General features: G+C 44.4%; 1 protein-coding gene across 5 annotated transcripts in view; it reads left to right on the top strand.

The window, feature by feature from the left end:
- The window catches only part of ZNF277 (zinc finger protein 277), a 79468-nt gene that overhangs the window by 17890 nt on the left and 35305 nt on the right, over positions 1–26273 (top strand). For all 5 annotated transcript variants that reach the window (XR_008444532.1, XM_054024138.1, XM_054024130.1 and 2 more), the window contains one exon: positions 20609–20807. Coding sequence is in view for 4 of the 5 variants with exons in the window: in XM_054024138.1 (XP_053880113.1) it covers positions 20609–20807 (199 nt within the window). In the remaining variant the exon portion in view is untranslated. The remainder of the gene's footprint in view (positions 1–20608; positions 20808–26273) is intronic.

Raw genomic sequence — 26273 nt, 5'->3', positions numbered from 1 at the left:
GAGGGGGACACCCTGATATCAACACGCACCCCTCTGCACAGCCAGCAGGAGGGTCCCACGAGCATCAGGGGCTCCAAGGCAGAGGGCAGGAGCAACATGGCTGCAAAGCAGTGGGGAGGGGCACCCTGACTACACACTGCTGGCTGGATGTGAGCAGCGCTGCTAATCAACTGCCCGGCACTTCAGTTACTCCTGGGCAGCCACCCAAGTGCGCAGCTTAGATGGAACGCAGCCTGGCAGCCATTTCAGTGTTCCACCCTCCATTTCAAGGCAGGTCGGTCTTTGCCCATCCCATGACGGCATGGTTCCTGAAAGGTCTGGAGCAACTTTACCCGCATGTCTGGGACTCAGTTACCATGTGGGATCTGAATCTTGTGCTGTCAAGGCTCATGGGTCCCCCCGTTTGAGCCCTTGGCTTCCTGCTCCCTCCTGCTTCTCTCCTGGAAGGTTTCCTTCTTGGTCGCAATAACTTGGGCCCAGAGGGTGTCTGAGATCAGGGAGCTCATGTCGGAGCTATCTTATACAGTCTTCTATAAGGACAAGGTCCAGCTGCGTCCGCACCCGGCTTTTCTGCTGAAGGTCATCTCCCAGTTTCATACTGGTCAAGATATGTACTTGCCAGTGTTTTGTCTAAAGTCCCATGCGACGGATGAAGAATGCAGGCTGCATATCCTGGATGTCAGACAGACGCTGGCTTTCTGCATAGATAGAACAAAGCCGTTCCGTAAGTCAGCACAGTTCGTTGCTGTTGCAGACAGTATGAAGGGTTGTCCAGTGTCTGCCCAGAGAATCTCATCTTGGATCAGGGCCTGCATTCACTACTACTGTGAGCTGGCAAAGGTGCCCCCGCTGGCAATTGTGACTGCTCACTTGACTAGGCTGCAGGTGTCATCAGCGGCCTTCCTGGTGCAGGTGCCAATCTAAGGAATCTGTCAGGCTGCCACCTGGTCGTCCATCCACACATTCGCATCTCATTACGCGCTTACCCTGCAAGCTCGATATGACGCTGCCTTTGGCAGAGCAATGCTGCAAGACTGTGAACTCTGAGCCCGCCTCCAGGTATACTGCTTGTGAGAGACCTGGAATGGAATCGACATGAGCAAGCACTCAAAGAAGGAAAAAAGGTACCTACCTTTTTGTAACTGTTGTTCTTTGAGATGTTGCTCATGTCCATTCCCTTACCTGCCCTCTGCCCTCCTGCCCATCTGTCGGAGTTATCGGCAAGAAGGAACTGAGAGGGTGTAGGGCCAGACGTGCCTGATATACTGAGGCATGAGCGTGGCACTCCAGAGGGCGCCACAGCTCTCCATACAGGTACCACTAAGGCCAAAATCTCTGACAACCATGCACGTGGGCGCATGCACACGTAAAATGGAATGGACATAAGCAACACATCTCGAAGAACAACAATTACAAAAAGATAGGTAACCGTTTTTTCCCACGATCACCATTACTTTCATATTTGTCACCCTCTCATCTTTTGATGTACTAGTTCCTATTAGTAACATATTAACAGTACATGTTTTTGTTAGTGGCTCAGAGACCCCAGAACTCTCAGATGGTTTCCATCTGTTCTTAGTGATGTACTGCAACTGAATTTCTTGAGCTGTTTTGTTACCTCACTTTTATTTTCTTTTTGATAACTCAGTGTGGTGTGTTTCATCTTCCTTACCTAAACCATCACTTCCACAGGAATATTCCCCTCCTCCCATATTTCCTTTAATCTTTCCAAGATTTCTTTGCTTTTGCAAATTACAATAGGTGATACTTGGCTTTGTTTCCAAAAATGAATTTTAAAAGTACACTGTGTAGAATAAACCTGTGTTGTCTCCTTGCCCGAGTGGCTTATTCCTGGTTTGAAGCAAGCACAGATCCTGTTTAATTCAAAGAATCTTTGAATACAGGTGAGATTTATATTTGTGTGCTATTGTGTTTTCTTCTTACTAATTTCGCCTTTGTTTAAAAGTGGTAATTCTGGAGAGTCAGCCCATTATTTCAAAAAGATGCAATAGTACTTTCCACTTAATTAAGAAACAAGATTGTAGCAATTTAATGTGTTCCATTTCATTCTTAAATTAGCTCCCTTGGTAGACTACCATAAAATTTAAGAAGTAAAAGAAGCTTTATCAGAATCATTGACACTATACTAATTAGCATGTATATTTAATCAGAACATAGCACAGTGTATAGGATTAATTAGGATCCATAAATTTCCCCTCTACCAGGGTGAAGCTTACAAACCTAGGATCTCATAGAATAATTGATCACCATCTCTTTATAACAGCCTTTAACATACTTGAAGATTGTAATCAGGTTCGTCCTCGGTGTTCTTTTCTCAAGACTAAACATGCCTTTTTTTTTTTTTTTTTTTTTTTTTTTTTAAGTTTTCCTCATAGCTCAGGTTTTCTAAGCCTTTGATCACTTTTGTTTCTCTCCTCTGGACTTTCTCCTGTTTGTCCACATCTTTCCTAAAGCGTGGCATGCAGAACTGGACACAGTACTCCAGCTGAGGACTTACCAGTGCCTAGTAGAGCAGGACAGTTACCTTCTGTGTGTTACATACAACACTTATGTTAATACACCCCAGAATGATATTAGCCTTTTTTGCAAATGTATCCCATTGCTGACGCTTATTCAGTTAGTGTTCCTCTATAACCCCCAGCTCCTTTTCTGTGGTACTGCTGCCTAGCCAGTTATTCCCCATTTTGTAGTTGTGTATTCAATTTTTTCCTTCCTAAGTGGAGTATTTGCACTTGTCTTTACTGAATGTTACCTTATTGATTTCAGACAAATTGGAGAATTCATCAAAATTCTTCTGAATTCTAATCCTGTCGTCTAAAGTGCTTGCAACCCCTTCCAGCTTGGAGTCATCTGACAATTTTATAAGCATACTCTCTGCTCCATTATCCAAGTCATTAATTAAAATATTGATTAGTACTGGATCAAGGACTGACCCCTGCAGGACCCCACTAGATATGCCATCTTAGTTTGATAGCAAACATTGATAACTACTCAGTACAGTCCTTCAGCCAGTTTTGCACCCACCTTATAGTAATTTCATCTAGACCACATTTCCCTCATTTTGCTTATCAGAATGTCATGTCACGAGCCTTAATAAAATCAAGATGTGTCACATCTGCAGCTCCTTCCCTTCTTCCCCCCCCCCCCCCCAATGCCTGTAACCCTGTGAAAGAAGGAAATTAGGTTGGCGTAGCATGATTTGTTCTTGACGAATCTATCTCAGCTGTTATTTATTACCCTATTATCCTGTGGGTGCTTACAGACTGATTGTTTAATAATTTATTCCACTATTTTTCCGGGTACCAAAGTTAGGCTGACTGGTCTGTAATTCTCCAGGTTCTCTTTGTTCCCCTATTTAAAGATAGGTTCAATGTCTGCCCTTCTCCAGTTCTCTGGAACCTTACCTGTCCTCCATGAGTTCTCAAAGATAACTGCTAATGGTTTACAGATTGCTTTAGCTAGTTCCTTCAGTATCCTAAAGTTCATTTCCTCAGGCCCTGCAGACTTAAAGACTATTTAGATAGGTTAGATGTATTTAACATGTTCTTTCCCTATTTTGTCGTCTTCCTTTTTCTTGTAGTTAATATTAATTTTTTTAATCATCTGGTCACCATTAACTTTATTAGTGAAGACTGAAGCAAAATAGTACTCCTGGGGGAATTCTGCACCAAAAAATTAAAAATTCTGCTTATTTTATTTGTCAAAATAACATTATATAATCACGCCAGTTTCAGTTATTTGGTAATTTATTTCAAAATACCTGTCAGCAACTATGTCTGTAACAATACAGACACAAAAATATTCCCTCAGGAGTAGAGTTAAAGAAACCTCTGGTTCTCTGCCCCCTCCTGCTCAGATACCTGCACCCCCAGAGCCCAGCTGCGGGGCATCCCCCCAACCCAGACACTCGCACTCCCTAGTCCCCCAGAGCCCAGCCATGGGGCCTCCCCCAGTCCAGAAACCCACATCCCTTAACCATCAGAACCCAGGGATCCAGAGGGAGAAAAAGCCTCATGCTGGATCCCAGGCTCCTTCCTTCAGGATGTGCAAGGAACTGCAGCTCCCGGAACCCTCCAGCTGCTCCTTCTCCTCCCCCTCCCACCTCACAGTATCTTCTATTTGCGAGTTGGGCTCTGCTGGGTCCAGCAGCCTCTAGTGGCGGCCAGCAGCTCTGCAGCCCATTTCTGTAGGAGGAAAAAGGAAATTCTACACGCACAACATTAATTTCTGTGCAAATTCTTCATGCACAATGGCGCAGAATTCCCCCCGGAGTAGAAATAGGCATTCAACAGCTCAGCCTTCTTGATGTCATCTGTTATTAGCTCTTCTTCCCTCATTGCTCTCTTGCTCCTAATCTGTTTATAGCACCTCTTATTGCTTATGTCTATTGCTAAGTCTAAATCATTTGTTTCTCATTTGTAACTCAGACTTTCTGATTTTGTATATGCTTTATATATCCTTGAATATTTGTATATTATTCTTTTGTACTTATCCTCAGCCATGTGTGCATGTTTTAACTTTTGTAGGATTCCTTTTTAGATTTTTCAGGTCATTAAAGAGCGCCTGACGGAGCGACATCGGCCTCTTACTATACTTCCTCTCTTTCCTTCACAACAGAATAGTTTGCTGTTGTGTCTTTAATAATAGCTTTGTAAATCTAAACCTTTTTTTTTTTTTGGTTAGGAAAAGAGTGGTTACTCCAATTTTTCTGCAACACATGAAAAACCAATATGAGCTTGCTATTGTTGCAAAAGGTAACTTGCGTTCACTTTAACCTGAGCTGTGCATATTCCTTATTATGACATAGTTGGTGACGCTTGCGCGCTAACTGAGGAATAAACAAGAGGGAACTGTACCAATTTCTGACTAATCAGAAAATAGAAGCTAAAAATCAAAAGTAACTAAATTAAGCGTGAGGGGATGGAGAGTCCACATTTTTGGTGTGTAGGATTTTCCTGTGTCAGGAAACTGGAACTCTGTGTTTCAACTTGCGGTGTTGGCCTGTAATTCTTCCTTTTGGGGGGGGGGGGGGAAGGGGCGGCAATGTTTGCCCACCCATACCGCCTCCCTCACTTTAGGTAGATACCGTATATCTAAACTGCCCTTCTTCTGCATACCTTTGCACAGTATTCTCAGGTAACATAGGCTCAACATTTGTTTTGGGGTGTTTGGGGGAGATGGATAAGTATTGCACAATTCCTGCATCACTGATAGGAACCAATATAGGGAAAGGCCAGTTTCTCCTCTGTATATTTCTGTAGTTCTGTCATTATTTGACCATATTTATAGGATTCTTCAAATTTACATGATTCTTTACAAAAATATTGTCACAACCAGGATATGGGCAGTCTTGCCTAGAAGGTGGAACTAGGAGTCAGGCCTAGTGGTCAGAGCCCAAGCCAAGAAGCAGGAATTGAGGCTGGGAGTCAAAAGTGAGCTGAGATGCAGGTCTGTCACTATGATTGACAGAGATGTATCTCATTGCACAGACACCTCCTGGAATTCCTCCTGGGCTGAAATAGGGTTTGTGGACCAATCAGGGACCATGAGGAAAACAGTCAGTCCAACCTTCTGAGTGGATGCTTCCTGTGCTATTTATCTCCAGAGGATTTGTGTGACAATGCGTGCGGCCCTACCATAGCTGTCAGGCAGGTAGTGGCACAGAGTTACTGGTTGTCACCCAGACCCAGATTCCAGGCCCATCCTCGCATAACCTTGAAGATACGTTGTAAATTCATGGGGCAACTTAAAGGCCCAAACTTGGAAAACTCTTATGGACATGAATAACCTTATACCTGAGTAGACCCATTTAATTTAGTGGGACTGGAATACTCAAGTAGGTAAAGTTATTCAGATCCATAAGTTGTTTGCAAGTTTGGGCCCTAAGATAAGCAAGGTAAACAAAAGCCAGACCTAAAACCAAAGTTCAGGAAGAGGACAGCTGTGGAGAGATTGTTGGAAAGAAGAAGGTAAGTAATGTTTATGGAAGAGTGTCTGTCTTTTAAAGACGATTTAGAAGGAGATGGGACAGGACCTGATGTTATAGCATGCTAAGAGTAAAAAAAAAAAAAAAGAGAGACAAAGCAATAAGTAATGCAACAGATAGGGAATGAGGGCAGGAGTAGGAGGAAGCGAGACGAGAAGAAGTCTGGTGCAATATTATATAAGGCAGGGATGGGCAATTGCCAGCCTGGAGGGTTGCTTCTGGCCTTCTAGATCATTTTATTTTGGCCCACCACAGCCCAGCTCGGGACAGGGGATCCAGTGGCAGCAGGGCCAGGAAGTGAGAATGGTGAGGGCCCTGCCTGCACATAGCTATGCATGTCACATGACGCTGTGGCAAGACCAAAGGGTTGGAGAGGGAAGCTGGGCCCAGCCCTGAGAGACAGGAGTTGCCAATCAGGGTGAGTGCACAGTTGTCTCACTCTCCACCTCTTCCTTGCTTCTGGAACCTGGACCTGCACCATCCATGACACACACTCCAGCCTGCCGAAGGGTTTTAGTGAATTCTGTGGCCCTCTAGCACAGTGGTTCTCAAACTTTTGTACTGGTGACCCCTTTCACATAGCAAGCCTCGAAGTGCGACACCGCCCCCTTATAAATTAAAGACACTTTTTAATATATTTAATACCATTATAAATGCTGGAAGGAAAGCGGGGTTTGGGGTGGAGGCTCGTGATCCCCCATGTAATAACCTCACGACCCCCTCAGGGGTCCGAACCCCCAGTTTGAAAACCCCTGCTCTAGCACTTTAAAGTTGCCCATCCCTGGCATAGGGCATTTAAGGTGCAAGCAAAGAACTTGAATTTGATGTGGTAAGAATTGGAACGCTAAAGAAGATGCCTGAGGAGATGACGGTGACATGGCTGAAATGACTGGAGGGGCAGAAAACTTTAGTAATGGTATCTTGGCCGCAGTGGAGGAGGAATAAGTGAGAAGAGGGGAGACCAGCAAGGAGGTTGCAGCAACTGAGGTAGAAGAGCACCAATGGATGGATCAGAAATTTAGCAATGGGGATAGTGAGGAAGGAGCTAATACCCTGAGTGACTGCAGCTGGTGTAGGTACAGATGTGTGGTGATGGGTGTGAACCAGTGCCAGGAGGAGAGAGAAGCAACAACAAATAAGTACAGCAAAATCTGTAATAAGGCAAAAATAACTTGCTGGCAAAAGAGGTAGCCAAAAGTGTGCTCAAGACCTGGGGCGTGCTTTAAAGCGATCACTGACAACAAGGCATGGCCTGCTATGGGTGGAGACCAAATTACACATCTTACTGTCAATGGATGAAGCCCCCATGGCCAGCCCTAGGAGTTTGGTGCCTAGGGGAGAAAATATTTTTGACACTTCCAACCAGCCAAACAAACAAAAAAAAGGGGGAGGAGAGGAATTTGGTGCCCATGAATGTTTGTGCCCAGTGTGGTTGCGGTGATCACCCACCCCTATGTCTTGCCCTGTTTGGGGTGGGTGGGTAGGTTGGTTGGTGAGTTTTATTTGTGTTGATTATTTCAAAGAGGCACTGAGGCAGCAGGTCTCTCAGTGAGCACTAGTGCCCCAGGCTTTGAGAGAGGAGTCATGGCCTTGTGTGACCCTGACTAGCCAGCAGTTAGAGCCCAACTTTTACCAGCCCCACTCTCTCCTGTGCCTCTGGGGCTGTGGGAGGGGCTGTCTGCCCCTTAAAAATAACTGGGGGGGACAGTCTCTACCTGCCTTTTCTGCCCTACAACAGTACTTGGGTCCTACTCTTCCCTCCCATCGATTTGGGCTCTCCCTCCCCACTCCCCCGTCCCTGAGCTGTACTCTCCTCCCACCTAGCTGCCTTGCCATGTTGTCCTGATGGACTTGCTCTGGGTAGGCAGGGGATGGAGAGTGGTTGTCTGAGCCAGGTAAGTGCATGGTAAGGGCCCAGAGATGCTGCATTTCATTGCCTGCTCCCTCCCATGACCTGAATGGCAGCAATGACCACCCCTCCCCCCCCATTAACACCAGGGCAGCTGCCCTCAATGCCCATCCCTTGCACTGGTCCTGGAAGTGAAGTGGTGATCCTGTGTTGATATGACAGATATAGCAATTTCCTGGAGAAACCTTATTGTCAGGACCCCAGTATTAAACCCAGGCCTAGCAGGTCCTTAAGCAGCATCCTTAGCTGCTGTGCCATGGCACTGCACTGCTCCTCCGACCAACAACCTTAGTGTTAAAGACCCACAGCACCCATACTCCAGGCCTGATTTGATGGACAGGTAGTACTCTCATTGGGTGTCTGGACTAAAAACACTCCAACAGGAAGAGAAAGCCGTCTGAGCAACAGACCATTGCCTGCTCGTTGCTCCCCAGACAAGAAATTGTACATTTGTAAGTACTTGTTGAATATTTTGAACAAATAATTGTTTCATGTTGGGTGAGCTGTTCATTTTGACTATTCAGTGGAGGGGGACATATTCACTCCTATGCAGATGACCTGCTCAAGGGCTGTGCAACTCTTAATTAATGTGTACATCACCTTAGCATTTCTTGCCACCTTCCCTGACTTTCCTTCCCCAACCAAATTGGATTGGATCTTCTGGCTACTGATCCTAGTGAGAACTCTGATCATTGCCCTGGACTGCCTCCGATACAGCTTTACCTGCCGGCTATCCAACCATCTGCACATGCGTGACTGTACTGCCCTTCGCCTCAGCCACTGGGCATTACATTTATTGATTTGAACTTAATTCAGCATGGTTTCACTTAAGTATCTTTAGGAGTTTGTTGTATTAAAAAGGTAAATGGGAATGTATTATTGTGAAATTGTATGTAAGGTCTGAAGGGGAGAGAGCTGGCTAATGTAAACCCCTGGAAATGTTATGAGCTTCAAAGGGTTGTTTGAAACAATGTAAACTTTTAAATTGGATGTCCCAGGAACTCTCTAGAGGGAAGTGTATGCAAATGTAACTTCTCCAGTTATGGAAAAACCCAGCCTTTGGAAGCTATCCACTGAGAAGAGATCCATTGTACCTCGTCTCAGATCAAAAGCCCAGGTCGTACAAAGGAGAGATTAAACTTTTCATGAGTATGCTTGTTCTGAGCCAAGGTAGTTATGAATGTGTGACCACAGGAAAAACCTTTGTGGGGGTTTAAGGACTTCACCTGCCAGAGCCATTGTTGGAGTTGGGCTGATCTCTGGTAAACTTATTAGCATGTGTGTAGGTTCTTTTATTGTTTTATGTATAATGCTTTTTAATTTAAGAATAAATGTGCTTGATTAGAAAGAGCTGTGTGGTAATTTAACTGTGGGCAATTATGCTGTTTATAGCCTCTAAGGAAGGAAAGCAAAGCAGGCCAGCTGAGACAGTCTGATTTGCTGGGATATTCATAATCATAGATGTAGACAGAGAGCTTTGCATCGTGGAAATACCCTGGTCAGGAGTGGGAGAGAGATGTGTCTCTACCCAAGAGAAGTGATGGGAAGAGGGAAGCTAGAAGCCTGAAATTGGGTGCCCCTTGCTGAACTACGGAGGGGGAATACAGGTTCAGGTGTTCTGAACTGTGATAGATGGTACAACAGTGTATTGTGCTTAGAAATGATTTGTCTTGGCACATTTTGCACTATGATTTTGGAGCTATGAAAGGAGAAAATTTAAACACAAATATCTTTGATAATTAGCAAAACAGGAAAGAGAATATCTTATTTTTTAAAATAGGAGGATGTGTTTTGGGTACAATACATCTTAATTTTTTCCAGTGTAAATGTCTCTTAAATATCAGTATTAGATTATTAATACTTTGAGCATTTAACTAATGTGGGTTTTATTCTCCACAGTCATGATGGTGTAAAACCAGAGTAACTCCACTGAATACAGTAGCATTACTCCAGATTTATTGAGAGCAGCTTAGCATTGTTTCCTGTTTTGCTCTCTAGGGATCAGTTTCTCCGCTTAGCTACACTAGTGTAAACCCTTCGTAACTACCTTGATGTTAGTGGACTTTATGGCACTCCAGATTTGCATATAATTTAGGGTTACCATACGTCCGGATTTTCCCGGACATGTCCGGCTTTTGGGGGCTCAAATCCCCGTCCGGGGGGAAATCCCCAAAAGCCGGGCATGTCCGGGAAAATCGGGAGGGCTCGGTGGTGCTCGGCCGGGCCGGGGGCATGGTGCCGGGCCGGGAACCAGGGTCACAGTGCCGGGCCGGGCGCGGGGCCGGAGGGAGAGCCGGGGGCGCGGTGCCGGGCCGGCGGGGAGCCGGTCAGCCGGGCCGGCGGGGAGCCGGTCAGCCGGGCCGGCGGGGAGCCGAGCCCGCGGGGAGCCGGTCAGCCGGGCTGGCGGGGCCGGGGAGCCGGTCAGCCAGGCCCGCGGGGAGCCGAGCCCGCGGGGAGCCGGTCAGCCGGGCCGGCGGGGAGCCGGGCCCGCGGGGAGCCGGGCCGGCGGGGAGTCCGGTCAGCCGGGCCCGCGGGGAGCCCGGTCAGCCGGGGAGCCGAGCCCGCGGGGAGTCGGGCCGCCGGGGAGCTGGGGGGTGCGCCGGGCCGCCGGGGGCCGGCAGTGCTGGGCGGGCCGGGGGTGGTCGGCCGGGGGCCGGGGCCGGCACCCCAGGACCCGAGCCGACCCAGGCTGGAGCCGCCGGGGGGCCAGCCTGGGCCGCGCCTCCTCCCCCCCACATCCCCCTTACCTGCTTCAGGCTTCCCGCGAATTAAATGTTCGCGGGAAGCAGGGGAGGGGGCGGAGACTTTGGGGAGGGGGCGGGGTTGGGGCGGGGTATGGGCGGGGCTGGGGGTGGGGCCGGGGGCCGTGGAGTGTCCTCCATTTGGAGGCACAGAATATGGTAACCCTAATATAATTTATCTATAGAAGTATTTAACATACTATAAATGGAAGAATGGGAATGTTTGAGTATTGATTACGGTTGTGCTCATAACAATATTTTTTTTAAAGAAGTATTTGTCAGTTTCATTTAAGGTTGAAATATGTACATAATATATACAATCTTAAGAGATCCCATGGTATTTTGTCTTGCTATGTATCCTTTGTCTATGTTGAGGTAGATTTTTTTTTTTTAATTAAAAAGAAAAAATAATGACATTCATTGGCATATGCAAGTCAACAAACTAGGCAGTAACATTAATAAATATCATTTATGTTTTTAATATAGCCTTATTGGCGGGCACATTGGTTTTGTTTTATTTACTTCTAACAGTTAAGATTTTTATTAATCAATTTTCCACCTCTTCCATTCACTTGTTTTCTGATGCCTCCACTCTGGTACCCATAGCAACACTTGTTAATGCTAATGAAACTGCAACATGTTAAGCTCCCCTACAGAGCAGCCCTGTTTAATATGGCTATTAAAGACAGTTGTATTTCTGTTAGTTTCAGCTCCCAGCAGACACCTGCTATATGGAAACTCTTTCCTGAGATATCAGGATTTGGTGACTTATTGCTCTTCTTAAACCTGTCTGATTGTGACTGGAATGAAGTCTCCTATTAGGCTGTGGATGCTCCAGACTATATACAATTTCTGTAAAACTGACAAGGCTTAGCTGTAGGATGAAGTAATCTTTTGAAGTACTAATTTACATTCAATGAAATGCTGTAGAGGGTAGAGACTGATTGATCTTGGGGAAGCTTGGAGATGTGTTATCTCCTAGCACATGGACATTTTAACTAACTCCCATGTATCCCATGATAGTGTTTTAATGAGCAGAAATAATAGCCAAATAATCCTTCATGAACTAAGACTGAATGGTAATTCAAGTTAATAGGAGTGCTTGAGCTTTTTCAATAGAAAGCTGGGAAATTGTTCTGTGTATTGTGATTTTTCTTTCACTGAGAACATGTTTTTGATGTGCTATTTGGATGGAGGGGGAATAGCACGCTGTGTGTGTAATTAGTTGTAAATAGTGTTGGCCAGTTGTTATTCATCTATCCTTCATACTCTGTAAAACAAAACAGAAATCCGATAACAAATGTAAAAACTTTTCCAAGGGTATCACTATAAATTAAATGTAAGAATGTTGCTGTGCCAGTAAACTAGTTCAGTATTAGCAACTCAGCAGCAGAGAGACATTGTAATATGTATAAGACGTGTAGAGCCAATGTGTTTGCTAACCTATTATAGATTTTGGTTTTTTTCCATCCCTTCTATTAAAGCTTTTAAGGTAACTCTTTCTAGAAGAGTGTCTAATGCATAGGTTTGCATTTGGTGCCAACTTACTTCAGGGAATTTATTTAAGTACTTAGATTAATATACTTTTGCTCACAATGACAAAGACATTAATGTTCTCTCACTATATAGAAAAATATAGTTTTTCCACTTCTTTCATAGATGTCTGTTGCTCTTATGTGAGGTGGTAGTTTTGTGGGGAGAGGCTGTTTAATGAGTCTGGGATTTTTTTTTGTTTTTGTTTTCCTCTGCTCTTACCTTGTGCCCATTGTGGTAAATCATTTACTTGCCTGTGTCTTTTGTTGCATTCATTTTTATTTTAGGGTCATTTCAAGTTCCTACTAATCTCCTCATGATATTAACCAGCTGTATTAATGAGATAATAAACCAGGCTTGTTGCTAATGAATTGATTCATTCAACTGCTGAATTTAATTAGAAAGACACTAAACATTCCAGCAGATGTTCTTATTTGGTTTCATTATACTTGTGTTGTCACACAGAGGGTTTATAAATATATATTGTACACCTCTATTTACATAATATAAACTTAAACCTAAAACCTTGTTGTACCAGAAATCACAAAATATTGACATTAAACCTAAAAAATGGTTGAGTTTTTTATAATTTATGTTAAAGATTATAGATGAGGTTCATTTTCTTGGATTTTCTCCAGACTTGACTTTTTAGTGCTTTCTAACATAAGTTAACACATGTCTGTAACTTCAAATATAGACAGTTCACAAACTTTTGTTCCAGGACTCAAATGTTTGTTTCTAGTAATGTCCTCTAAGCTACAGATGTGTGTCCTGTAACAAACATTTGTGAATACTAGACCTTACAATTGTGTGTGTTACTGTGTTAACTAGCAATTAGTTAACGTGACTGAAAACTGAAGTCTAGATAAACACTGAATAGGCTACCCATAGTGCACGGCAAAGGAATCAGTTGTACTTAGGTAAAGTTGCTTTAAAGTATTTGCTAAACCTTACCCCAAATGAATTGCACCCACTCTATGCTTCTGAGATGATTATCTCCCCTTTGTGCAAAGTAGGTGAAATGGTAGTTCATAGACTGGAAGACCAGAAGGTACCATTGTGATCATCTAGTCCAGTGGTTCTTAACGAGGGGTATACATACCTCTGTACACGGAGGCCTTCCATGGGGTACATCAGTTCCTCTAGATATTTGCCTAGGCTTACAACAGACTACATAAAAAGCACTAACAAAGTCAATAGAAACTAAAATTTCATACAGATGATGACTTGTTTATACTGCACTATATACTAGACACTGAAATGCAAGTACAATGTTTATATTCCAATCGATTTATTTTATAATTATATGATAAAAATGGGAAAGTAAGCAATTTTTCAGTAATGGGAGCCAAAGAATCTGATGCTTTACTCCCTTACTCCTCATCTGTCCTTTTACCCTTGAGCAAGTAGGTATAAATCACTAACAAAGCTGGATTAGGCACTCTGTGCACACCAGTGGCAGTGTTTTACACTCAATTTGCACAGGTCTAAATGGCTACACAGTGGAGAATCAGGCTTGGTGTGTAAGCTCTGAAAGGAGTGTGGCTGCTCCAGTATCTTTGGCTCCTCCCATTAGCTAAAGCTGCTGGTGTCCACACTTATGCGCTTCATGAGTAAAAACTAATGGAGAAGCAGAATGGTGTAACTGAGTAAGAATTAGCCACAGAACTGCAGCATAGACTTGTGACCTAGAGTCAAGCCCTGTGTGCATGGACCGCTCCCATTGTGTTAGGCAGGCCGAGAAGAGTAGACTCCATATATGGAAGGATATGTTGCATGTTTTCAATGAGGGAGAACACTTTAACTTTGCCATGTTTTGCTTTCCTTTGTATGTCTGATAATCTCCTAGGGAAAACATTCTTTAACTGACAAATAAGTAGAAAATGCTTAAAGACTTTACCATTTGCAGCCGACCTTCTCTTGTGTGCTGAATCCTTGCCTGTGTTCTCTTATTTCACATCTGCTGTATCGGCCATAAAATCACCTGATTGTAATATCAGAGGTATTGGTGATGATTTAGTGTGGGAGTACACAGGCAGAATACCTTATCTGGAACACTTGATATAAAACACCCATATACTGTAATAGGTGATTGTTTTCTTTTATCTGCATAATGGCATTTAGTTAGCGTGATTGGAACTAAAAATGTTCCAATAAGGAAAATGAATAAACTGTCTTACATCTGTTGCACCATTTGCAGCTCAGGTTCATTTATTCTATATTCTATTCTATTCTATTCTATTCTATTCTATTCTACTCTATCCTTTGCTCAAGGAAAACCAAACCCAAACTATCACCTCCTTCCAGTGGCGGATTACCAAATGGGCCCAGGGGCCTCGGCCAACTGGGGAGCCCCCGCGAGCCGGAACTCCGACCCTTGCTGCGCTCTTCCTCTCCGTCCCCCTGGGGCCCCACCACTCTGCTCCTCCTCTTTCCCCCTTGAGGCCACGCCCCTTGGTCAGGCCAGACAGATGCAGGAGCTGTGGTAGGGTGAGCACTCAGCATATTCCTCCTATGTGGAGCGCCCCTCCCTCCCGGCACAGAGCTGCCCCCTCCCCCCCAACCTCCCCTTCTTCCCTCCTCTCTCCCGCGTGGAGCTGCCCCTCCCACCCCCCCACCCCCAGCACCTCTCCTTCCCCCTATTTTACACATGGGTGTAGTGAAACACACAACGGTTAAGTGAATTGCCTACAGTTAAGCACAAACTGAATCAAGTATCACTGCTAGTTAGAGAACTCAAGACTGCCAGTCTCCAACACTACCAATAGACAGTATTGTTTGAATAGAAAACCTTATATCCCAGCTATTACAATATTTGGCACTTAGGCAAAGTTCTCTGGCATAATGCTGTATTATGTGTACAGACAGCTGCAGCTGTCCACACTCACTCACCTGAACCTACAGGCTCCAAACGTACGGCCACAAGTATCAGCAGGGTTATTCATTCAAAACCAAACAAGTTGGTAAGATGACAACTTTAAGCCACATTTTTAGTGCATCGAATAATTTATTTTCATTCATATTTATTTCTATGCTGCCCAGGCAGCTGTGGGGAGCCCCGGACCCTCCACCTGTTATGGGTGAGGAGCTGGGGTGCCCAAGAACAGCCTCCGGCCTGGGTCCCTGCCCTCCAGGGCACACCATCCAAGACAGGTGGAGGGTCCAGGGCTCCCCACTGCAGCCCAGGCTCTCTGGGCAGCTCTTACCATGGCCTGATTTCTGGCCAGGCCAGGAGGCAGGGCCATGGGGGGAAGGGGAGGAGCAAGTGATGGGGCCCTGTGAGGGCGCCCAATGTTCTTTGTGCCCTGGGCCCCAATAAATCTTAATCTGCCTCTGCCTCCTTCCTCTGGTTCTTCTCTTATTCCTACTTATTTGTATTATTGTAGTGCCCACAATCTCCAGGTGGGGATCGGGTCCCATTGTGCTAGTAGTGTGCATACATATAACAAAAAGACAATCCCTTCTCCAGAGAGGCTACAATCTAACTCTTGTTTCTATCGATCGTACTACCCAAACACCCACAGAGTACTCATCATTTTATTTTTCCTTTCAAAATTAAAAAAACACTTCTTAATCTCCTCTTTCAAAAAATATAGCTCTGAGGTCTGATTAGCTTCTGCTTTGCTCCTTTTACACTTGTCCAAAGTGGCTGCAAAATGCCTGTTTTGGAGTGATAGCTGGTAAAATTCACTTTGCCCAGGTGCAAATTCCTGTATAGGGTATAGGGCTAACTTTCCCACAAAAGGTTCAACATACATGGTGTCCTCAATCAATCTACCTAATCCCGTAGAAGCCTTATGAGCACAGAAGGGTCTGGGCCTCTTTGATGTCTGAGATCCGTGGCTTTTTGTGAAGGTTTGGGGACATCGCCATAATTGGATAGCCACGCTGTCTGACCACTATGTTGAAGGAAGGAAACCCCACCAAATGGATGACTTGGTAGAAACGTTACTGCCATGGAGTTGTCCCATGATTCTGAATTGGAGGGGCAAGGGGGAGTATTTCTATTTCCCTGCTTGTCCTCAGCCATGTGTTTGTCTGGAAAAGGGGAAAATGGGGGGCCAGCTCTTTACCACAGCTCTTTACCACAGCCACAGCCTCAAGCACTTCTGCTATTTTCTATAAATCAAACAACTGGTTGATGGCACCCATTAGTGCCTTCCATACAACAATACTCCCATCTCAGCTCTGCCTGTCCTCCCAGTAGAGTTTAATATGTTGACATGTTGAATGACTTGTGTCTCACCCAGAAAAAAAGAATAATGGGAAGCATAGGGGTATGCATACAGACCCAGGCATGGGGGGGCAGATTGGGAGGCTCTAGTGTGTCTTGAGGAGGGGAGGGGGGCATGCAGAATCCCTGGTGGGGGGAGAGATATGGGGACCCTGGTTTGGGAGAGGGCGGTAAGACAGAGCCCCTGGAATGGGAGCCCTGCTGTGGATGAAGAAGGAGATGGGGGACATGGAGTGAGGGATCAAGGAAGCACACAGCCCCTGCTGTTAGGAGGGTCAATGGGGAATCCAGGTATGGGGAGAATGGGAGTGCACACAGTTCCTGCCATGGAGGGGAATGGGGAGGGGTGTATGGAGAAAGTGGGAATGGGGGGCATAGAGCTGCTGATGTGGGAGGAGAGTGGGGGACTCTGGTATAGGAGGGGAAAGTGGGGATCACACAGGACCCCTGGCAGGGGGAAGAGGGGGGGGAGTAGCAGGGGGATGAGAGGATGGCAAACGGAGCAGTGGAGAATAGAGGAATGCAGAGAGCCCCTGGTGTGTGCAGTAAGCTCAACTGACACAAGCTTCGAAGTGTGCGACACCCTGCCCCTGGCCCAAGTCTACAGTTCTCGAACAGCTCTTTTATAATAAGGTGACCCCTCTGGAACCACATTTGGAATAGTAGTTGCTTGTTTTGAGCTTTGAATAATACTTACTTGTACTACTATGTGTGTGCCCTGTGGTGGTTACGTTTTAATCCATTTAAGCACTGTACTGAAGGCTGTAGAATTTTGTTCTGTACTACCGGTTTGTTCTGTTGCTCAATGTTTTGCAGCGGAGGAGTACCAAGGATATTTTCATGTAATTTATCTCTAGCCCCCTTCCTTTATTTTCCTCTGCACTAAAGTCCATAAACTACTTCAGTTGCCCATGCCTCTAGTCTAGCAGTCTACATTGAATTACCTTTCCTCTGTATAGTCTACTCTCCCAGTTACGAATCAGCATATGCATATTTGTTCACCTTTGTTCCTTGCCTCCTGCAATTCACTGATAAATAACAAGATGAGCATCACAGCTAGCGACCCCTTTGGCACAACACAAATCACCTCACTCCAATCCAGACGGCTGCCACTCACAAGTACCCCTGGTCCTCAGAAACGAGGTCAGTTCCTTGTCCATGTCAAGAGCACGCTCTCTCTCCCCCATGTTAATGTATCTTTTTAAACAGGTTTCTTGTGATGGAGTTGATCAGGTAAGAGTACAGATAAATAAGTGGCCAAGCTGTTGAAATAGGGCATTCCAACAGGTCCAGCTCAGAAGAGAACAAATCAGTAGTCTGCCCACCCTAGACACAAATTAACTGGCTGACAGACTATCTTCTTTAGCTCTATTGGCATCAGTGAGAATCAGCAGCTGCAGAGGAAATGGAATTGCTCTGCTTTCCTCCACAGAAACAGTTCACTGATTTTTGCAGGCTATAATACAATACTTACTGTAAGGATTCACAAGCCTTAGAAACTTTCATGCTGCAAGTAGAATCCCTATTTTGGTCAGGAAAGCAAAGCCTATTCCTTGTTAGTCTGCAGAGCCAGAAAGGGCAGATAAATGCACAGAGAGCAAACTAGAAATGCTACTCCATTTAATGTAGCCACTGTTGTCCCTAAAAGAATTAAAACTACAAAATGAAAACATTGGTACTGCTCCAACTCAGCTATGGAATAGATTGGGGAGGATGAGGAGGAAATGGGCTGACATGCAGTTAAATTATATTCAAAGTTCCTTTCTTATTATTACTTCAAAATAGAATTAGGTTAGCTATGCTGTTGCTCCTAGGGATGTTATAGTGCAGGGTTTGGCAACCTTTGGCACAGGGCCCGTCAGGGAAATCCGCTGGCGGGCCGAGACTTTTTTTTTTTTACCTGAGGCGTCTGCAGGTTCGGCCGATCGCAGCTCCCATTGGCCGTGGTTTGCTGTTCCAGGCAAATGGGGGATGTGGGAAGCAGTGGCCAGCACATCCCTCAGCCCGCACTGCTTCCCACAGCCCCCATTGGCCTGGAACGGTGAACCACGGCCAGTGAGAGCTGCGATCAGCCGAACCTGCAGACACTGCAGGTAAATAAACTGTCCCGGCCCGCCAGCGGATTTCCATGACAGGCCGCATCTCAAAGATTGCTGATCCCTGGTATAGTGTGTGTGTTTGCATGCTTACAACCAAACAGCACAGAAAAAATTGTATCATGGGAGCTGAATTCAATGCATATTGACTATCAGTCTTTCTTCAGCCAAACTCGTTGGTGCATTTCCAGAAACTCTGGGCTTCTTGAACATCATGACTCGGGGGGGCGGGGGGGGGGGGGGAAGCAAAATATAAACTCTTGCCAGTTTGTCATTACTAAAAAGACAGATTGTCCACAATCCCAGATTCCAGTTTACTTTAGGATTATTCAATCACTAGCTATTTATTGTGCAGGCCAAAATTTGTCACTCATATGCCTAAGGGACCTTCTCTCATGTCATCAGGAAGTATTATTAGTCTTGTTAATTACACTTCTCCAATCCGCCTGGAGATTTTCAGATAAAAGGTGCTCTATATTATGTAAGAGTAAAGTGCTGGGTTAAAGCAAGTTTTCTTTGAGATAAATACATCTATTAATTTCTGAATCATCAAGAGAGCTTCACAAATGCAGCTGCATCATTTTCCAGTGTGCTGTTCCTGCAGTAGTGTGAATCACAAAGAGAAAATGGTTTGTTCCCTCTTCCCCTGCCCATCCAGCTGAACAAGTTGTGAAGTTGGCTTCATGCCAAACGTGTCAAGAAGACTGCTTGATTTTGCCAGAACACAGGAGCTGTGTCTGATTTACTTAACTTTGCTTTCTAATGTTCATGTGCTTAAAGCCTAAGGTCTGTATCTTTGAAACTGGTGTTCTTCTGTAATGAAGATTTCTTTGGAAAATTCGTGCCACAGTTTTATTAGTTCCAAGCCAATGGAATTTATTGAGATGCCCTTTATTGAATTAAACTCATAGGGCCCACTGGCATAGATCTCAGTTGCTGTATATCAAGCCTCTGTGAAGGTATGCTTATTTACACCAACGAAGGATCTGGCCCATCATCCCACTGATGACAAATTTTGAGCATGCTGGCCCCACGGCACATCACTAATCTGTTCCGGGACAGGGAGACGAGGCAGCCCTGCTTCAAGTCCAGCCCATCCACCTACTAAGGGTAATCCATGAACTCCAAACCCCCATGAACCAGAAGGTGGTCAGTCATTGACTTAGCCCTAAATAAATGATTAACTGTGCTCTTGTTCCCATTCGCTATTGTACAAAACTGGGCCTTAATATATGGGTCATAACAGCTCCTTTCCCAGCCCATACACAGCTAAGAAATGTTTCAGCAGATCTAGATCCTCGAGTGGAGGCCTCTCCATCGGCAAGAACCACGTCTGTGTGACAAGAAATGTTTTGACAGTCAAACTAACAGATGCCTGGTGGCACAAGGCAAATGATTTATATAATCATACAAAAGTGAGTGAGTGATAAAAGGTTCCTGTAAAGAGATGGTCTGTACTAACAGGGATAATCCACATGCAACAACAGCCCCCCCTACACAATTTAACCTTTTATTATCAGGGTGATGAACCTAATGCAGACCTAAGGAAGCGTTTGAAAGCTCATCTGTCGCACCACCAGAAGTTGGCCTAATAAAAGATATTACCTCACTTACCTTGTCATCTTAACACACACCAGCATGTGGGCTAGTTTCTGAGAAAATAAAGTGGGTCCAACTTTTGGGAAGAAACTTCCCTGCACTAATAACCAACACACATACCACCCAGACCATACTACATGACACATACCCCCTGCCTTAATGTCAGTCAGGGATCACAGAGCTTGTACCCCTGTGCTATTGAAGCCTCATCAACCCACTCTAGAAGTGGAGCCATTGGCTGGCTTTGAGGAAGAAACATTTGGTGGCCTTGCTAATAAATTTGCTCCTTGCTCTTGTTGGAGGAAGCCATATTAAAGCTACAAAAGCTCTTTTCCCTTGGTCCTGATTCTACCTACACTGCTTACGAGTCATCCATACAAAATAGGTTTTTGAAAGAATGCTGGTTTATTTATGATTATTTTGGAGATTGAAGACGAAATTGCAGTCCAACGAAGATTTTTTTTTTTTTTTTGCTTTTGTTCCCTTCAGATAGTGAGTATATTTTGGAGCCGCTGTCTTTGCCAGAAAGTCCAGGTGGTGTAGCTGCTGTGGAAGAGTCTCCATCTGTGCCTTGTATTTTCTGTGAAGAATGTTCTCCACGAGCAGAACAAGACCAACTTCTGAAGCACATGATTATTGAACACAAGCTTGTCATAGCAGATGTCAAGCTGGTTGCAGATTTCAAAAGGTAAATTTTTCTCAGTTAAAATAGATCATGCAAATGTGTAAGTAAGATATGTACCATGGATCACCTGGTATGTAACTTTTTTTTATACTTTTTTTTGGGACATTTGCAAACTGTTACCTAACAGTGTTGGTTTGATATTATTTATAGTGTGTTACTTAGAACATAAGAATAGGTAATTGTGATTGGTAGTTAGGACATAGGAATTGCCAACTGGCAAGAAACTAGTTGTCCAGCTAATCAATAGCAACGTCAGTTTCTTCAGATGAAGTTATTTTCTTGTATTGACAAGCTCTGTTCATTTCATAAAGCACACTGTGTCAAAGGGCTGATATCTCCAGGGTGTCCCCTTGTGGTCTCAGGAAGGGCCCTGCAAGGAGCCCGATGCCTCAATATCCCTCTTCCACACACTCACAGTTCCCCTCTTCCCGCGGTCCTTTCACCTGCCCACGTTCATTTTCCTATATGGTATGGCAGCCCTCTTGGCACACCTTCAGTAGTGGGCTATGACAGAACAGGTGGTCTGCCTTGCTTTCCCCTTTCTTCTGGAATTCCCAGTAACTCCACACCAGTTTTCAGAATAGAAATAGCCCTTTGAGAGAGAGAAAAATTTATTACAGGAAGTCCCACAACCATAGTTCAGTTTCCCCAGCCCAGTCCAACCTCTACATGCACTTTTTCAATCTGAACAGTCCATCCACACACCAAATACACCTCCAGCGTCCCATTACGCCTACAGCTCTCAGGTACAGCTCTGATGTTTTGCACCACACCTCATCCCAGCCCCTCTGACTGCGGTGTTTCTCTGCTATGTTTCCTTCCCAGTTATGGTTTCAGCTCTTGCCCAGAGACATCAGCAGACTCACCCCTCCATCATTCCCCAGCCTTCTGCCCTCTCTGGCCCTTCAGATTCAGCTCCCTGACTCAGAGAACCAGCAGGCATCTCCCTCTGCTGCTGTCAGCCTCCAGCCCTTTCTGGCCATGGCTCACTGGCCGGGAGAAGTTTGTAGGTGAACCCCCCCTACCCTGACTGCCCTCTGCTTTCACCCACCTGATCTGGCTCCACTGCTCAACAGGGGAACTCTCACCACTCTGTCTTTCAGGCATCCCCTCTGAAGACAGAAAATATCATATCGCCTCTATATAAATCCATGGTACGCTCACATCTTGAATACTACGTGCACATGTGGTCGCCCCATCTCAAAAAAGATATATTGGAATTGGAAAAGGTTCAGAAGAGGGCAACAAAAATGATTAGGGGTATGGGGTGTCTGCCATATGAGGAGAGATTAATAAGACTGGGACTTTTCAACTTGGAAAAAAGATGACTAAGGGCGGATATGATAGAGGTCTAGAACACAAGAACTAGGAGTCACCAAATGAAATTAATAGGCACCAGGTTTAAAACAAACAAAAGTAAGTATTTTTTCACACAACGCACAGTCAACCTGTGGAACTCCAGAGGATGTTGTGAAGACCAAGACTATAACAAGGTTCAAAAAGAACTAGATAAGTTCATGGAGGATAGGTCCATCAATAGCTATTAGCCAGGATGGACAGGGATGGTGTCCCTAGCCTCTGTTTGCCAGAAGCTGGGAATGGGTGACGGGATGGATCAGTTGATGATTACCTGTTCTGTTCATTCCCTCTGGGGCATCTGGCATTGTCCATTGTCGGTAGACTGGATACTGGGCTAGATGGCCCTTTGGTCTGACCCAGTATGGCCATTCTTATTAAGCTCTCAGCCCAGCTCTGCTCTTCTTCTGCGCTCCCTCTCCGGACTCTGGGTACTGAACTTTCTCTTTCTGGACTCTATGTTCTCTCTCACCTTTGGGCTGTCTCTCATGTATAGCTTCCGAGGGACCCCCCGTTGTCCTCATTACACCAAACTGGACTGGAGGAAGAGAGCTGGACCTGATTTTATTTAAAGGACCAGCTACCTTGTTAGACACACATTCTGGTCTATCTACTTTTTTCTATTTTTGACTACCTTCCTCTCATTCCGAGGCCTTATTCCCATCTCTGCATGGCTACTTTCTAGCTAGTTCTTTCTGTCTTGCCTTGTTCTCTAGCATCGGGCGTGAGTAATTTAGAATTTAGTGATGGAAGGATTGCCTAAGGAGTCATATCAATTTACCCTAATTAGGCCTATATTGTTCCATATAATTTCTACTTTATCCTTGGCTGTGCCATGCAGTATTGTCATATCCGTGTAACTGAGACCCCTTCCACAGTTACTTCATTGGTCATCCCAGCTCTTTCCTCAGCAGCTAGCTCAGGCCCAGCTGGCTCATACATCTAGATGTGGATTTGTGTATAATCTCTTGCTTGGAACTCTACCCTACCACATGGCAGTGTGTGGTATTAGGACACCAGGCTGGCTCCTATCTACTCTTGTTTATTGTTTTCTTTGTTGGAATGATACATTTTAGTAGGTAAATTATCCAGTTGAAACAAAGTAGGTCTTGGCACTTACACAATACCCACTTTTCTAGATTCTTGTGATCAGGCTCACTTACAAAGCAGTGATTTATGGCTAAATACCATGGTTTAATGTGAAAGATTGATGAAACATGGGAAATGAAAAGTAGGCCACATAAAACCCTAAGAATCATTCATTTGTTCAGAAGTGTAAGCTTAACATTGCTAAATCAAATAATGGCACTTGTTTCTGTTTTAATGCTGGGAGCAACAATGCAATCTGCTTTGGAGATAATGCTAGTTTCTTCGAATAAACAAAAAAAGTGTTCACTAAAGGAATGCTAATTAAATGGTACTGTTGGGATTGTTCTGGCTAAATAGAAATGTAATTTAAAATCACCTTTTCTAGAAAATTGCTCTTTAGATTCTCTTCCCTGCTAATGCAAGTGGAAAGGAACCAAACCTGATTGAAAGTGGCAGCAAATGGTGAAGCTACAACTTTGCAGCATGCTTTGTCTTGCTTGCTGTACCATCTCCAGTTCTGCATAAGCCCTGTTACTCCTACCCTGTGAGGTTAGACTTTTTAGCTATCGAAAGGGTTTGCTGGGGTAGGAGGGAGCTGGAGGGACCTCTTGTCCACAGCATTTTAGCCTGCAAATCTCTGGAGATTTCCTCCTAGAAGATGACTATTCAGGGCAACAAGGAAACTTGATTATACACAAAATAAACCAATTGAAAAAAACAGAAAAACATTTTTCTCCTGTCAGTTGTAAGAATTTTAATTGATCTTTACAACAATAGTATCTGAAATGTTTTAACTTACCAATGTGTATTTTTAAAAAAATTCTTAGCATCTACTTAACAGAATATAATTTCCACTGACAATTTGGGCTTTAATCTTGCACACATTTACACATTATGCTTGTGAGTCATCCCATTTAGTCACCTCATGAGTAAAGTTAACTACATATATAAGTGTTTTCAGGATCACGTTTAATTTTAGAATTCCAAATAACTAGCAGGTAGACTGTTCTAGTTTTCATCCCCGCCGCCCAAATCTGTAAGATTTTTGGAACAAGGACTGTCTTTTATCTGTTTGTACAGTGACTTCTAACATATGGGGGCCCTTATCTTGGTTAGGGCTTGTTAGTCCTACTGTAATACCAGGAATAAATAATAACAAAATCTTGGTTTAAACTAGCTAAAACATTAATTGCAATTGTTGCAGGCTTTTCTGGAGAAATCCTTCCCAGTTGAGGGTGTTTAGAGTTGGGGGTTTTTTGTTGTTGTTTTTGTTTTTTGGCAGGTGGCAGGGGAAGGATGTTTCTGCATTTCTACTTCTGTTAGCCTAGCTACAGGCCTCAATTTGTTTCTCTGCAAAAAATAATCTTCTTTGGAGTCTCTTTTTGTCCTAAATTTCTTTTAGAGACATTTATTATCTCTTTGTTAAAGTTGAGATGTGGTTATGATATTTTGGAAGTTCTTTCAGTTTCAGAGCAGAGAGACCTGGAGCTTCTTTGTTCGTGGCAGACTGGGGTATACATCAACCCTGTACTAGCCTGCCACACACTAAATGTCCATGTGAAAACTGCTGCAGTGCACTATCATTTCCATAGTGCACTTTGACCTACTGCTTTGAAATGGGAGTAAATTAAAGCTCACTGCGGAACTCGTAGCATGGCAGCACTGTCTGTGTGGACACTTAGTTTAGGGCAGATTGTTATACCAAGAAAATAAAAACCAGCAGGATCTTGTTAAAGGGTATAAGGCAATATATGCTGCATTTATTGTGAATACAGAAAGAATCATAGTAAGCAGTCAGTTATAGCTATAACATTCCATTCAATGTCACATTCATTTATACACACACACTTCTGCAAGGTTGTTATCATAGTTATCAGCCTTAGAGTTGCTCGTACCAAGCCACTGGCCAGGTGGCCTGAACACGAGGAGGGAGCAGGACCTTGTCAGATGCGCATCTGATGCTCCTGAAAGTTGGTTTGCAGAATCAGACCCAAAGTCTTCAGGATCTGTTTTTATAGGGATTTATCCTCATACAAGTTTACAAGGTTTCCTTCATCATGCTGTTTTCATGTTTGACGTGATAATCAATCACTGTTCTCACGTTTGAGGTGATAGTCAATCACGCAGATGGCACAGCAATGACAAAATTACAGTATGTTATCATCTTGTTCCTTGGCTCTTCAGCCCCCCTGTCCAGGGGGCAAGTATGCCCTCTGGGTTATTGGGCTATCTCGTCCACTGTATACTTCAGCCAAACGGTCTTATTTTAAGGCTGGCACTTCAATCTTTAATCTTTCATTCCTCATTCAATCATACATACAATCACACTCACACTCCAACGTATATCCTGTCACATCTGCATTTTATCAGCTACCCATCCTTTAACATAACCATTCTAAAATCAGTGGGATATGGCAGACTTCAATAAGTTTATTTATCCCACTTGTTACATCTAAAAGGAAGCAAACAAAATAAGCATGCAAGAGTGGGGGGGTTCACAAATCTTATTCTGGAGTTCAGGAAAACAAAGTTGTACCAGCCATAAAGGACAGCTGTTATCTTGTTACTTTTAGAACAAATTCTTTGTCTCTGGATGTTTTTCTACAATTAGCACAGACCTTGCAAACTGGCAGGCAGGGCCGGCTCCAGGGTTTTGACTGCCCCAAGCAGCCAAACAAAACAAAAGCCGCGATAGCAATCTGTGGCGGCAATTCGTCGGGAGGTCCTTCGCTCCGAGCAGGAGTGAGGGACCGTCCACTGAATTGCCGCCGAACAGCTGGACGTGCCGCCCCTCTCCGAAGTGGCCGCCCCAAGCACCTGCTTGGTAAGCTGATGCCTGGAGTCGGCCTTGCTGGCAGGCCTCTTTTAATTGGCACAAACTCAGCAGGTTGAGAGAGCAGGCTGAGAGACGTATTTCTTTCTAATGGTCAGGCCAAATCCAGGGTCTGTTCTGGAACCATTCTTTCTTACATTTTCTACAACATAAATGTATGAATTATTATTTTTAATCCAACAAGATTAACA

Source organism: Malaclemys terrapin, chromosome 1, assembly GCF_027887155.1.
Source record: "Malaclemys terrapin pileata isolate rMalTer1 chromosome 1, rMalTer1.hap1, whole genome shotgun sequence".
Lineage (NCBI taxonomy): Eukaryota > Metazoa > Chordata > Testudines > Emydidae > Malaclemys > Malaclemys terrapin.
The sequence above is the reverse complement of the archived record's forward strand: the minus strand, read 5'-3'. Positions and strand labels throughout refer to the sequence as shown.